This window comes from Ictalurus furcatus, chromosome 8 (genome assembly GCF_023375685.1).
Source record: "Ictalurus furcatus strain D&B chromosome 8, Billie_1.0, whole genome shotgun sequence".
Lineage (NCBI taxonomy): Eukaryota > Metazoa > Chordata > Actinopteri > Siluriformes > Ictaluridae > Ictalurus > Ictalurus furcatus.
Window position 1 is genome coordinate 20,858,267 of NC_071262.1, and position 14,383 is coordinate 20,872,649.

At 39.8% G+C, this 14,383-nt stretch overlaps 1 protein-coding gene across 5 annotated transcripts in view; it reads left to right on the plus strand.

Annotated features, from left to right (window-relative positions):
• The window catches only part of mical2b (microtubule associated monooxygenase, calponin and LIM domain containing 2b), a 66,376-nt gene that overhangs the window by 395 nt on the left and 51,598 nt on the right, over positions 1-14,383 (plus strand). For 4 of the 5 annotated variants that reach the window (XM_053631400.1, XM_053631402.1, XM_053631403.1 and 1 more), the window contains exon 2: positions 12,285-12,639. In XM_053631400.1, coding sequence (XP_053487375.1) covers positions 12,376-12,639 — 264 coding nt within the window. In that variant the 5' untranslated portion in view covers positions 12,285-12,375. Of the gene's footprint in view, positions 7,008-12,284; positions 12,640-14,383 lie in introns of all 5 variants that reach the window. The other variant, XM_053631401.1, reaches the window with a different exon arrangement.

The following is a 14,383-nucleotide window of genomic DNA, read 5'->3' on the forward strand; positions in this document are numbered from 1 at the left end:
TTGACAGGACTTTTGTCAATTCAAACGTCCAAGCTCTAGACATTTATTTTCAAAGCTAGCCTGACTAGAGTGTGTATAGATGTATATACTTACTATTTATTCTCTAACGAGGCGGTTATATTTATTAAAGATGAGCATAAAGTGAAGTTTTGGTCGGATATCAGATGTCTGGTTGGGTTAGTGTTTAGTATCAAGTGCACTGTTAACCTAAATATTTCATCAGCACCTGTTCAATATGTGGCCAATAAATAACTCTTCAACTTCCTGTTAAAATTGTTTATTTTTTAATGAGATTTATTAACATGACTGTTGGTGAGGGGAGTATATGAGCATATTCATTATTATTTCTGGGCTGATTTGACTTTAAGGCATTATGGAGTTGATTGTGTGTCAGAAATATGAAAAATGACAAGCAAGTACAGTATATAGCAAAATACATTTTACAGAATAGGCATGGACATGCAGATGGTATGAATAAATAAATAAATTGCACATTTAAAAAAAAATTCCTCATGCTCTTTTTGTTTGAAAAATTTGCAGATTTTCTGGGGTTTTTTGTTCTGTTTGTATTGTAGCCTGTATACAGTATATTATGTAATGTAGCTTAATTTTTGTTGTTTCTACCATTTTATTTATATTATTTGACTTTATAGACTTGGAGACTAAGAGTGGTGTTTTTTTTTTTTTTTTACAGACTCCATTCTGGGCTCGTTTGTTGGTGATCTAATAATCACAGGGGTGGTTTTTTTTCCAAACTTTGGCTCGATTAAGCCGTTCCATCCGTAATTTTTGTGCGTTCAGGTTTGCAAAATGGTCGTTTCATCCGTTTTCTGTTTTTTAATTCTTTTCCAACACTCAATGGCACCTTTTGGATGCGTGGGATGTTGTTGTGCAGGAATACCTGCTAACATGGAGTCGGTCTGGTATACAGTGGGGGAAATGAGTATTGAAGAAAAAAAATCAGTAAATATATTTCCAATGAGGCTATTCACATGAAATTTTCACTAGACTTTGGTATTAACTCAAGATATCCAGACATATAAAGAAATCCAAACATTAATGTCAGTAAATGAAGTTATGTGAAATAAAGTGGAATGACACAGGAAAAAAAGTGTTGAACACGCTGAGAAAAAGCAGTTCTCCAAGGCAAGGAACCAGCAGAAGTTATTATACCACCTATCTGTGCAATTGAATATCAGCTGGGTTAATAAATTAAGGGTCTATAAAAAGGCTTTTTGTTACCAAGGTGTCACACAAGAAACATCTCATGATCGGTAAAAGCAAAGAGTGTTTTTGGGAACGTTGTGGTCAAAAATGCATGATTTTGCTGCGACTATTTTCAAAATTTTGTTCAATTTGCTGTGCTTTTTGTATTTTTTTTTTTTTTTTCCGTAAAACTACTTGACTTGGCGCAATTGCACGAAATTGCAGTGATGTTTGTTGGTAAATGAGACCTTTTAGCTGCACTCATTTTTGATGAACGTGAATTGAAGAGGTTTTTGGCTGCATGCATGTTGTGATTACGTCACATGACTCGTCTCGGCCCAAATCTGTGGAAAATGTGCTGTAATTTGGAAAAATTGCAAGCTCTTCCAAATATAGGAGAGTTAACTTGAGTTTGCGTTGATTTCTGCGATCGCAAAATCGTGACATCCTGGAAGGACCGTTAAAGGAGGTTTTTTAGCCGTGAAGGCTGATCTTGGGCAGCTCCGGTCCTGCGAATGTCTTGTTTTATGCATCAAGAACAATACCAAGTCTTCCCCCAGCATCTCAAAAGCGTTAACAATAAATGACATGACCAGCTGAGCCAATCACGTTAGTTGAAATGTGGCTGCAAGCGTGGATACCCTTCCACACCTGATGCAATATGGTTGAAGGGAACCCCATATTGAACCCCAGTCCCAGGCTTGAAAACAGCATTCACGCTTCAATAATCGTACCAAACGCCGTGCTCCACAGGCCCAGAGCCCAGGAAAAAAATGTAAGTGTTACAGCTACACAAGTTATAGACTATTCATGATTGATTGACAAGTTTGTGGGAAAGTGACACATTGCTTCCTATCTTCTCGTTTATATGGATATGTTCTCGAGCCATAGATCAGTCCCTCTAGAATTTTGCGACTTGCCGATCGCAGAATTAACGCAAAATCAAGAAAACGCTACAAAATTTAGAAGAGCTTGCAACCTTTCAAAATGACCACAGATTTTCGTCAGATCTGGGCCAAGACGTGTCGTGACGTCATCACGACACACGTTCAGCCAAAGCCCTCTTCGATTCATGCGCGTTGAACATGAGTACATCTAAAAGGTCTCGGTTACCAACAAACATCACTGCGAAAGATCATGCAGAACAATTTTGTGCACTTGCAACTTTCGCCAATTCGTGTAGTTTTCTGCAAAAAAAAGCACAAAAAAACTCCTTGTGACACAAATTTTTGGCCGCAACAATCACAAAAAGAAAACTCCATGAAATCCTGTATGGACTGATGGATATGCATCCAGTCCTTGTATCAGTATATCATTAGGTCCAGTTGATCACCACAAGTGGACAAATCATAAATTCAGGTATCTTACCAAGCAAGTACAAGCTCAAGTCAGTGTGCCGCCCAGTCACATGTTTGGGTTTTACTGCAACCTAACGAACGAGGCTAAAACATGTGCACCTCTGTTTAGCCGTACCGAGGTGGCCACCTGAGTGTCGCTGAAACCTTGTTCCTTCTTCAAGACCTCATCGTTCAGCTGTTTACAGAGGTGTTGGTGTATTGCACCCATTTCTGGTTTTCTGTACATTTTCATGGCAGTAAAATGAGATCGCAGCACTAGGTTGAAAGTAACCTGTGGGGAAGTCGTTTCTTTATGGCCGTAAGACACACGAAGCGTAGAAGCACTAACCCAATTATGATCGCTGATTATTTCCTGTTCCAATCCTCTGATGTACTATACATATAGAACGTGCATGTTGTTGACTGATAGGACAACCATTAATGCAGTTGAGCAAAGGACCCGAACCGTCTCTCATCCCAACCTGTGAGTTTTTGCATAACTTGGCGACAGGAGCTTGCAGGGAGTCAGCTCGGTTACTTTCACATACAGTGGAGGAAATAAGTATTGGACACGTCAAACATTTAATTTGATTTTTTTTTTTCAGTAAATATATTTCCAATGAGGCTATTCACATGAGATTTTCACCAGACATCAGTATTAACTCAAGAAATCTGGGAATATAAAGAATTCACAACGTTTAAAAGTCCATAAATAAAGTTATGTGTAATAAACATATGACGCAGGAAAAAAGTATTGAACACGCTTTTCACGATTTCAAAGGTGTTCAGTAGGGTTGAGGTCAGGGCTCTGTGTAGGACGACAGAGTTCTTCCGCTCCAACCTTGGTGAACCATGTCTTCCTGGAGCTTGTTTTGTGCACTGGGGCATTGTGATGCTGGAACAGGTTTGAGTTCCAGTGAAGGGGAAATTGTAATGCCACAGCATTCAAAGACGTTCTACACAGTTGTGCTTCCAACTTTGTAGCAACAGTTTGGGGAAGAACCACAAATGGGTGTGATGGTCAGGTGTGGCCATATAGTGTAGTCTGTATGAAAGGTTTATCCTAGTCATTTATTTTCTTTTAACATAAGAGCCCATGTTACAGCCCCAGCAGACACGCTTATCCAGAGAGACGTACATTTATCTCATTTATACATCTGAGCGATTGAGAGTTAAGTGCCTTGCTCAAGGCCCCAACAGTTGCAGCTTGGCAGTGCTGGGGTTTGAACTCACGACCTTCTGAGCAGTAGACCAACGTCTTAACCACTTTTCTACCGCTGCCCCGAACATGTCCCTTTAAATCTGCACCCGTCTCGAGTCACATCAGGCAAGTTTCAGTCTCCTACTTTCGTGTGAACTTTCCCACACACCCTCCTTCCTTCATGTCCAAGCACCAGCAGTTTCCAGGAGCGTACTGCTGACTTATAAGGGCCGTGCTGTATATCAGCAGAGAAGATGACAAAAATACTCCAGCGCAGTGGCGTCACGGTCAAGTGGTCCGGCGAAGTTCACCCAGTGCGACAGCAGAGTTTCACCACAGCCATGAGGAGAGCTTTACAGCCCTGAGGGATTTGGCTCTGTGTTGAATGTCATAATTAGTGCTAGTCATCTGCAGAAAGCAATAAGCTCCTGTGGGAGGCTCAGAGCTTTATGTCGGAACTGGGGGTCTTTCTGCTCTCGCTCAGTCATTTGCCAGTCTCAGTAATAACTTTACGCAGGAGAAGATTAACGTGGCTCTTTAATAGTCCAGTGCAAGTAACTTTTATACCACAGCACGATTCTGATTCGTCGGGAGGTGTGGATTGACTTACTATAACTGCAGTCCTGAGAGTGGATCCGTGTGTAATTCAAATCACAGGTTTATATTAAAGTTTGCTTTAATGCATTATTGTTTCTATACTAACGATTCATGAAGGCACTTGTATGGCAGGCATTATTTTAGAATTCAAAATCTATATAAAGGTGGAGGTTGGTCTGGTGAAAATGTTTTATTTAACGTTGATGATGAAAGAAGACTTTAGTGTAAGCACTTTGACATAAATCTGCTCCTTTGATTTTTCCGTCACGGGAAAGTCTTCAGGACGGAGGAATTTTATGCTTTTTTGCGGTCATGTAAAAGAAAAAAGTAGTACTCGTCACAATACCGATACTCACCTGCTATTTATTTATTTTCATTAAAGAGGACTATGTTTTAAAATTTTAGTTTGAAGAACTTGCATACTAATACATACATGGCTAAAAACAGGACTTGCGATGAATGAAAAAAACATCGCTTTGTTTACTCTTTCATCGGTCCGTACAGGATTTCGTACAGGACGCGTCTTGGCCTAAATTGGCGGAAAATCTGCGGTAAATTTGAACATTTGCAAGCTCCTCCAAATATTGTGCTTGATTTTGCGTTCATTTCTGCGATCGTAAAAATGCAGGAATCTGATTGGTTCCATCTCTAGTGTAGTGACCAGCTGCATTTTATCCCCTTCTTATTAACACAGAGAGACAGACAGAGGCAGGTAGGTGAAGGAATGAGTGTTTATAGCTGCTATAATGTAAGTGATAACAGGAGCTCATTTGTTTTCCTGACGTTCCACAATGTTGAATGTAACTACAAAAACATCGACCTTAATAAATACACAATTGGCATTGACATTGGGACAAATCTAACCTCTGCTAATGTGGTGGGGGAGCTATCATAGCTAGCAACAGCGGCTAGTATGCCATGCTAATGTGGTGGAACAGCTAGCGACAGCAGCTAGTATGCCATGCTAATGTGGTTGGAGAGCTATCATAGCTAGCAACAGCGGCTAGCGTGCCATTGTGACCATTTAAAACGCACGTCTCAGCATTTAGTACGTATATTCAGCACTTGTCTCTGGCTGCTGTCATGTGTAACGTGATCCTTTTGCACACGTGTGCACATATGCATGTGTTTTAGCTTCTGTAAACAAAGATAACAAATCTTTCGAGATTTAATAAGGAACCTACACAGCCTTTTCAGACACATTTCACTTTCTTTTGGAGGTAACAGATTAGGAAAAGGGTTGCTCCTTTATTTGTAACTTGCTCTGAATGTGTCTGAGTTTATGTACTATAAAATTTATTTTATTTATTTATTTTTTTGTTAAATCTAAATGACTCCGCATTACCCCAGAGAGTACCACAGCTCTAATCTACGTCTACCCCTGCGGGTGCATAGTGCAGATTAGCAGGATCGCATTCAAACAGTCTCGGCATACCGGAAAAGCCTAAATCCAAAGTAAATACAAGTCGCCTTTTCCACCGTCGCCACCCTGCTATTTGAATAGTGCAGCTGGTGCACGTGATTAACATTCGAGCAGAAGCATGTGCATAATTCTCTGCTTCCTGTTGGGTCTAAAAATTGCAAATAATTAGCAGGAAGTTAACCAGGATATTGTTTTATTGATAATTTGCAGATGTTCAGTCCTGTGCAAAAGTTTTAGGCACTTTATTTGTTTGTTTGTTTGTTTATTTATTTATTTATTTATTTATTTATTTTTAATATAATCTTTGTATAGATTTATTTATTTATTTATTTATTTTATGACCGCTACATTATCGAGTCAGTACAAAACCACTGTAGAATCCCAAACATTAGTTTTCCAGCACAAAATGAAATGTTTCAGAAAAATGTTTGTATGTCAGTAAAGAAAGCAGCAGATTACGTATGAGACATTTTTCAGACAAAAAAACACAATGAAGGCTGCTGAGTTTTGCTGCAAAAATAAGAAGCGAGTGTGACAGTCAAAGTCTCCAGAAGAACTGTGTCTGTTTCTGCAAGATGCTCAATAAAACTTACAGCTCATTTCCTTATAAAACTGCACTAATTATACCGGAGACTACTGTTTTTATTTGTATTTTTTTGTCACACCAAATATTGACTTTGTTTCATTTACTACTGTTTACTGATCTTTACGGTATTATTTTTTTCAAATGTAGAAACATTACATTTCATTTCATCATTTTGAAGGAATCTTTGCTCTACAGCATTTCTACAGCTTAAACCTTTTTTGCACAGTACTGTATCAGTAGGCGAAGTGTTACAAGCCAGAAGGATTTTGTCTTGAGGGAAATTTACTATCATGAAAAGGTCAATTAAACATCCACCGCTTCCCAGTGTTGATCATTCCTTTATGGGGGAAGTTCTTCTTGCTTAATTTATTGACCTTAATGACCTTATATATATTACATTATATTTATTTATTTAAAAAAGCCCTTGATGAGGTGTCCTAGCCTCCTGTAACCTGGCGGGTGGCTACGTGATCATACCCTCCTGGAAACTGAAATATGAAACTCTGCTATTCTGAGCGGAGAGAACATCTGAACGCTCCTGGATAAGACACACTCGTAGGAATCGAGGGCAGTGCTGTGACGTGACAAACGCTAGCTTTTACTTTACAGTCGCTATCGGGAATTACAGAAACCATGGCATGACTGCACTAGGATACGGTGAGTGTTAGCTGATGGAGCATAGATAATATATACCGTATGTGTTGTTGGTGGTCTGTAAAAGCCTGTTGGGTTCTCTTGAGGTTCCCATAGCCGGGAGGGTGTCCCTGGATACAAAAGGTTTGAGAACTGCTGCAATAAATGGCTTCAAATTTGTAATTGCCTTCAAGAACTGTGCCTTTATTTACATATACATAGTAGATGTAGAAACAATGAAATGTAGTGCACAGAGCTTCTAGGAGAAACAGGACGTTTCTGACAAAACAAGCATAGGGTTTTTGTTTTTTTCCCCCTGTGGATGCAGGAGAAGAAACCAGTCGATGTTCAAACCATATGATGATTTAGCTCTTAGCAAAACATGACTGAGTGGAGATGAGCATCAGTAACTGCAATACATTTCATTTATCACATAATCTGACCGAGCATGAGATGATTATCAAGTGCTTATGAAAATCATATGAGACCCACAAACTAATGCAAGGTGATGGTATTCTGTACATTTCATACACTTTGAAGCCGATTCCACATGCAGAAAACTTTGGCAACAAAGTTTGACCCTTAGCATTGAATGTCTGGAATCAATTAATCGACTCTCTTTGGGATTGACTTCGACATGAACCAGAGGCAGGATAGTGATTTGATGACTTGACATAAGATATATTCAAAATGGTGTTTGCCAGGGCTGCTGTGTCAGCAGAGTAGTTTTAACTACTTACTAAGCAAATTGATTCAAATACGTTTTGTAACTCGCTGTCCAGCATTTCATAATATACACGCTTCCTGACTTTGGCTTTGACGTGAGAAATCATTCGAGTCCATGAGTCATTTTCAACCCATGGAGTTGTCAAAGTAACTACTGATTTGCCAACATAGCACAAAATAATATTTCTCGATGAATGTTTTCAACTTGTGTTCCTTTCCTTTCTGCACCTGTCCTTTTTTTTTTTTTTTTTTTTTTTTTTTTTTTCCTTCCTTTTTTTTGGCATCTTCATTTGGCTTTTCATTGTTTCCTTTGGGGAGATTGTGAGAGACCCAGTCAAACACTGATTTCAGGGTTCAGAAAATGTCTGCAGAACAATGGGGGGTGTTCAGTTTGTGGTTAGTAGATCAAATCTCAGAAGACGTGATGAGAAGAGATGGTCACAAGGAAGGATTGAGTAGATGTTCTTCTTAACAACATAACCAGGCTGGAATTGTTCTCATCGGTTTCCTGGAACCCGATGATCAATGTGCAGCTGAAGGTCTTATTTTTTTGCAATTCTATAATTTCCATGTTAGGACTGCTTTGAATTCTTTTTCCACCACAGGATATTAAAAGCAAATAAACGTTTTCTGGAATATTTGCTGTGGGCTCGGTTATATGAAACATGGACAGTCTGAAATACCGCCTTTTGATCTTTAGTTTCTTGAAATGAAATGTCCTTTAGCAGCTGAGCCACATTTTAGATCTTCCTGTTTTTCCCAGGACACACTGCCCAGAGGGTACTTTTCAGCACTTCTTCCTTCATACCGGGAGGAATTACACGTTATCCCCTTTCCTTCCTCTGTCTCGGTCTCTGGGCAGCTGTGCACTCGGCGTTCCTGCAGCACATCAACCGGTCACTTCAGCTTTACGTCAACTTTATTTCTATAATGAAAGCAATACCCTTCCTCCTGCTGCAAGCGACAAAAATAGAACAAACCGAATCTACATTGGTTTTTAATATTGTCCAATTTCCTATTTTGTTTTTCTTTTGTCCCAGCAAATCTCCAAAGTGAATGGCAAGATGCCACCATTTTCCAGTTTCCCATGGAATAAATGTATATAATTTATGAAAGTCACACCTTCTTAATCCTTACACTCTGCTAGTTTGTATGCATATCTTCTATCCACCATGTCTAGAATGTTCCCACCTAGTGCTTGGACTAGGCTTGAGATGATTAATGATAAGATTGGGATTTGCAGATGGGTTCATCTTAATGGCTGCCATCTTGGAGACTTTAAACGTGCCGGAAAACAGTGTCTGCAGCTTTAATATCAACAAAAATCAATTGTGTTGTATCTTGTAATATGTGTTTCCTTTTAGGAGTTTTTGTAGTCTAGTCTTTATACGAATATTAATAGCCTGTATTTGTCTGTCTGATTTCAGAGCCAAAAATATAAAGCCTACAGTACACCCCTCCAAACCATGAACAACTCTACTGTCAGTTGGCGGTAGTTAGGGGGCAGGATAGGACGATGGAATACTGTACATAATCTCATAAGCTTAGCTTGGACCCCTAATTAGACATTTTTGTAGTCACTATGTGGTAATTCACATGGAGTGTTTGGAGCCCTACGTTATTACAGGGCTGATGCACGCTTGGTGCTTGGACCCCTGTAATCCAATCTGTAAGTACAGAGCTATAGCATAATCAGTGTTTGGAACCCTAGTTGGAATAAAAAGACTACTCTTAAATGATGTACTTGTACTTCCATTAAGAAGATCTAGACTCACTGTAGGGTTTCTCACATTAAGTGTTGTGGCACGGTGCTGGAGTCCACCTTTTCCCCTCTGCTGTGTTTTAGTGGTCTGCATTTTAGCTGAGGCATCATTTATCATGTGTCATGTGACACCTTATTTATGTATAATATATGCAAGGTTTTTAATGTCATTTCCACTATACTGACAACACTGTATATATTTTTTGTGAAGGATAAATGACAGTTTAACGCGTGTAAAATATAAATGCTGTCAGTGGCGGCTTGTCAATGGGAGCAGATGAGGGGGAAACACCGGCGTTTCTATCAGTCGTTCAACAAATGTGAATCTTCATACAGTCCTGATTTGCAACTCCATAAATTCTAAATGATTTATGATCTCTTTAGAGTGGCCAGAGATTTGATTGTGTCGCCGTGACTGAGATAAGTTGATCGCTCACCTTTCTAGATGTTGCGCAATCATGCGGCACTTGCGAGCGTGCTACCACACTTAGCTTTCAAGTTATTGGTAAAAATGAGATATAATAGGAGTCCATAGGGGCAGAATTGTCACTGCACCATGTTTGTGCTATGAACAATTTTAATGGGGAAGGAGCCGCAGACATGACTGTTAATGGCTGGATTGCCAGATTGAGCTAGTTTAAAAATACTCTTGGCCGCCATGAATTAAATCTAGTTAATTTCCACACAAAAAAGGCAAAGTGTAAGTGTGCCTATTATGATGTATAGAAACATTTCTGTTGCAAAGATTGGGAGATGTAAAGCTGGATTATTATAAAGCAGATTATTGAGTTTATTGTGTCTATTTTATCAAAAATATGTACATGGCCACGCAAAAGCTGAGGAAAAGAATTCGTAGGTCTCCCGTCACGTGTGATAGCTTCTCAGTAAAAGTAAAATCTATGTTCGCATGAGTTACTGTAGTTTTATACATTTCTGATCCATGGACATTATGCAGTCCATGCTCATGCAGTAGTTTTGTATCAATAGCTCTATCCTGTACTTCTTTCAGAGCTGCGGGATATCCATTACGAGCAGCGGGGCTGGTGTAATTGAACACCTTCCTTCATAAAACAGCACGCTTCAGCACGGCGTTCTTCGATTACATTCGTTTCATCCTGCTCGCTATTTCCAAAAAACGGACCCCTCGGCCTTCTGTGCAAACACATTCAGTGGTGAAAACACCACCACAGCTTTCCCAGACTGTGATCTTCTTCCTCTTTTATGAGGTCATAGACTTTACCGTGTTGCCGGTCGTGTGAACACCTGGCTGTGTGGACTTTGTGTCGTGTTCAGTGCTGACTCCGCTGGGACATGTACACAATGCTTTGATGGAGAAACCTCAAAGCACAGCCTGGTGTATATAAAAAGATCATAAAGACCTGAGAGTGAAAGACTGCCAGGCTTCATTTCTGAGTTGGCAACAGGAGATTCACAACAAAACCCAATGCCCTTGGATACAAATAAGTTCATATAGTCAAACAATTGACCTGAAAATGAACAGGGGTGTTTTTGTTTTGTTTTTTTCCTCCTTTTTTTCTTCCTCCTCACCACGGGTGTAGTCTACCACGCAAGACATGTTTAATGCCTGTCATCTGCTTTTTAGTCTTTTCTCTCAGGAAAAAAAAAAAGGCACTGAACTGTATCATTACTTGTCACTGGGGTGGTACCTTCAAGCGTACACATTTTGCACCTTTAGTGTATATATCTTTTACCTCAAAAGGTGAATGTATTGTACTTTTAGCTAACTCTTTAATCATAAAACGAATTACAGTTTACTTATGTATGACACATCATTGTTAAATGTACAGCGGTGCTTGAAGGTTTACGAACCCATTAGAATTTTCTAGATATCTGCATAAATATGACCTAAAACATCATTAGATTTTCACACAAGTCCTAAAAGTAGACAACAAGAACCCAATTAAACAAATGAGACAAAAATATTATACTTGGTGGTTTTATTTATTGAGGAAAATGATCGAATATTACACATCTGTGAGTGGCAAAGGTATGTGAACCTTTGCTTTGAGTATCTGGCGTTGACCCCAATGTGATCCATCCCACACATCGGCTTGGAGGAGTTTTAGCCTGTTCCTCAGTACAGAACAGTTTGAATTCTGGGATGTTGGTGGGTTTCCTCACATGAACTATTTGCTTCAGGTCCTTCTACAACATTTCTTTTGGATTAAGGTCAGGACTTTGACTTGACCATCCCAAAACATTAACTTTATTCTTCTTTAACCATTATTTGGTAGAACGGCTTGTGTATTTAGGGTCGCTGTCTTGCTGCATGCCCCACTTTCTCTCTTGAGTCAGTTCATGAACAGATGTCCTGACATTTTTCCTTTAGAATTGGCTGGTGTCTGTCTGACTGTGGATCGGTGGATTCCAAACTCTTTAGAAATGGTTTTGTAACTCTTTTTCTGAGGTCCTCAGAAATCTGTTGTTCATGCCATGATACACTTCCACAAACGTGTTGCCAGACATTCAGTTCAATTCAACTTTATTTGTATAGCGCTTTTTACAGTGGACATTGTCTCAAAGCAGCTTTACAGAAACATATGCAGGATACAGATTTTAAGTGTGTGGATTAATCCCTATTGAGCAAGCAATTTACTGTGAATGTCTGGCAACTCCAGGAGTTTTTAAAATGGAAAAAAACGCCACGTTGACCTTCCTAAATAAGACAAGCCACCTGAAAATGCTTAAGCCCACTGTTAAGGCGTTCATTTTAAAGCAACCAGAGCTGTAATGTACCTGTATGAACGTCTGCAACCAGACATGTAATTCACTTTCATCCGTTTCTTTTTCAGCACTGCTCAGAGATGATGCCAGCAGCAGCCTCGACCTGAGCTAGCTCCCTTTCTGACTGAGGGAAAGGGGCAACGAAGGAGCAGGGAAGTGATGGGGGAAACTGATGATGAGCGGAGTTCTCAGGCCAGCCAGCTGTTTGAGAACTTCGTTCAGGCCTCCACGTGTAAAGGCACCCTCCAGGCTTTCGGCTTGCTGTGCAGGCTGCTGGAGCTCGACCCGGCCGATCAACGAGGCTTTTACAGCAACCTGAAAGCGGCCGTCACCTCTTGGAAGGCCAAAGCCCTGTGGACCAAGCTGGACAAACGAGCCAACCACAAGGAGTACAAGAAAGGCAGAGCATGCGAAGATGTCAGGGTATGTAACGAAATTAATATGCAATATACATATATTATATGATTTGATACATTTCTGGAAAAAACACGCATTACAGAAAATGTGCCTGATGAAATTGACAGATAAAATGGTCCTATTCTTCTTTCCTGTAAGTCTGTTAAAGCTAAAACATCTCATGTCAAACACGATTAGTTCCAATTAGTGATATTGCTGATGGACGATTATAGATTATTCATTTTTACATTAATTTTGGCCTTTAGTTAACCTGTTTATCCAGACTGATCCACTTTGCTCTTAAAGCTGTTGAAGTCTAATGATACTGAGATTATCATGTGTCTTGGTAGCAAAATTGGAAATTTGAACTCCTGTACTTGTAACAAAAACATTCTGACTTTAACTCCTCACTTAACTCGCTGTTGTGAAGCCCTGCCAGTGTAAACAGGACGCATAAGAAGCAGCTTAAGTCAAATGACTCATTTTCATATCCATTTGTTAGTCAAATCAGGTTGTCAGGTTTTAGCTGACCCACATCTGACATTCTGGTGTTGTTGCTTTCTGTATGTTCTTCGTGGATACATGGGGAAATGGAAAGAATGCTGTTTTCAAATCCGTGGTGTCACTGGAGGTTGCTACCAGAAGTAACCTTTGAACTGGTCAGAGGTCAGAAGGTCAAGAGTGGCTTTTTCAGCTTCTCAGTAATTCATTTTAGTCTTCCTGAGGCTGTACTTGATCTGCACATTGCTGATGAGGAATTGAAAGCTTATTAGTCTTATTTGTTTGTAGATCCACATGATTGTTAATAGTTTTTTTTGTTTGTTTGTTTGTCTTTTGGTGAAAAGTGTGATGTAGAAATGAGCCTGGATTCATGCTGATAACAGTCTAATGGTATAAACTGATTGCTGTGGTTTGTAAGCCACATACAGTGAAGTTCACTAGTGCATGAGCTTGGGATTAGGACCTGCCTGAGAACAGTGGCTGATTTGTGCAGATCGTAAAATGGTGGCATAAAGCATGTATTTCAAAAGGAACGTAATCTTCCAGCACACAGGACAGAGTTTTGGAAAGACAGAACTGTTGCGTTGGTGTGTTTAACATCGCCGAGCAATAAGTCACTAAACATTTTTGCAGTTTGATTTGGAAACCTGACTGACAGGGATGTTTTGTCTCGGTGTTATCCCTGGAGTGCTGTTTTTAATCCTCCAGATGTACATAAACCAATCGAGCGTGTGTGAACACGTTGCGGCTGCGTACGTATGCGCACACAGTCATACCCCAGGTATCTGCTTCACATTGAGCCGCATTACACCACGCCGGCCTGGGCTGTTTTCCTAGAACACGACACTTCTCACTAGACTGAAATATTCCTTTGGTTTTTAGTCACTTGCATTATGCAGATGTGTGCTACTAATATGATCAAATGTTCAAATGATACAGTAGTCCTATATTGTAAAAGCCTAGATTATAAAGGCTTGCAGTCACAGAAAATTCATAATGTCCATTTCCAAAATGGGTCAATTGCCCAAAAACTTTGGGAGCCCCAGGTTCAGATATGCCTGCTGCTACCTTTTTATCTCTCATTAACTGGGTCATGACTAGATGCTTGTTATACATAACGCTGGGTGGTTTTTCAGGTGCAGTCAACACGGTATAAAAGCACACTGTAGATATGCAAGTACTGTCTGTAATGTCACCCACATATTTATTTCTGAGCTATCTTTTTTAACCCAGGGGTCACCCACTTTTGGACAGCAATGTATTTTAGCCG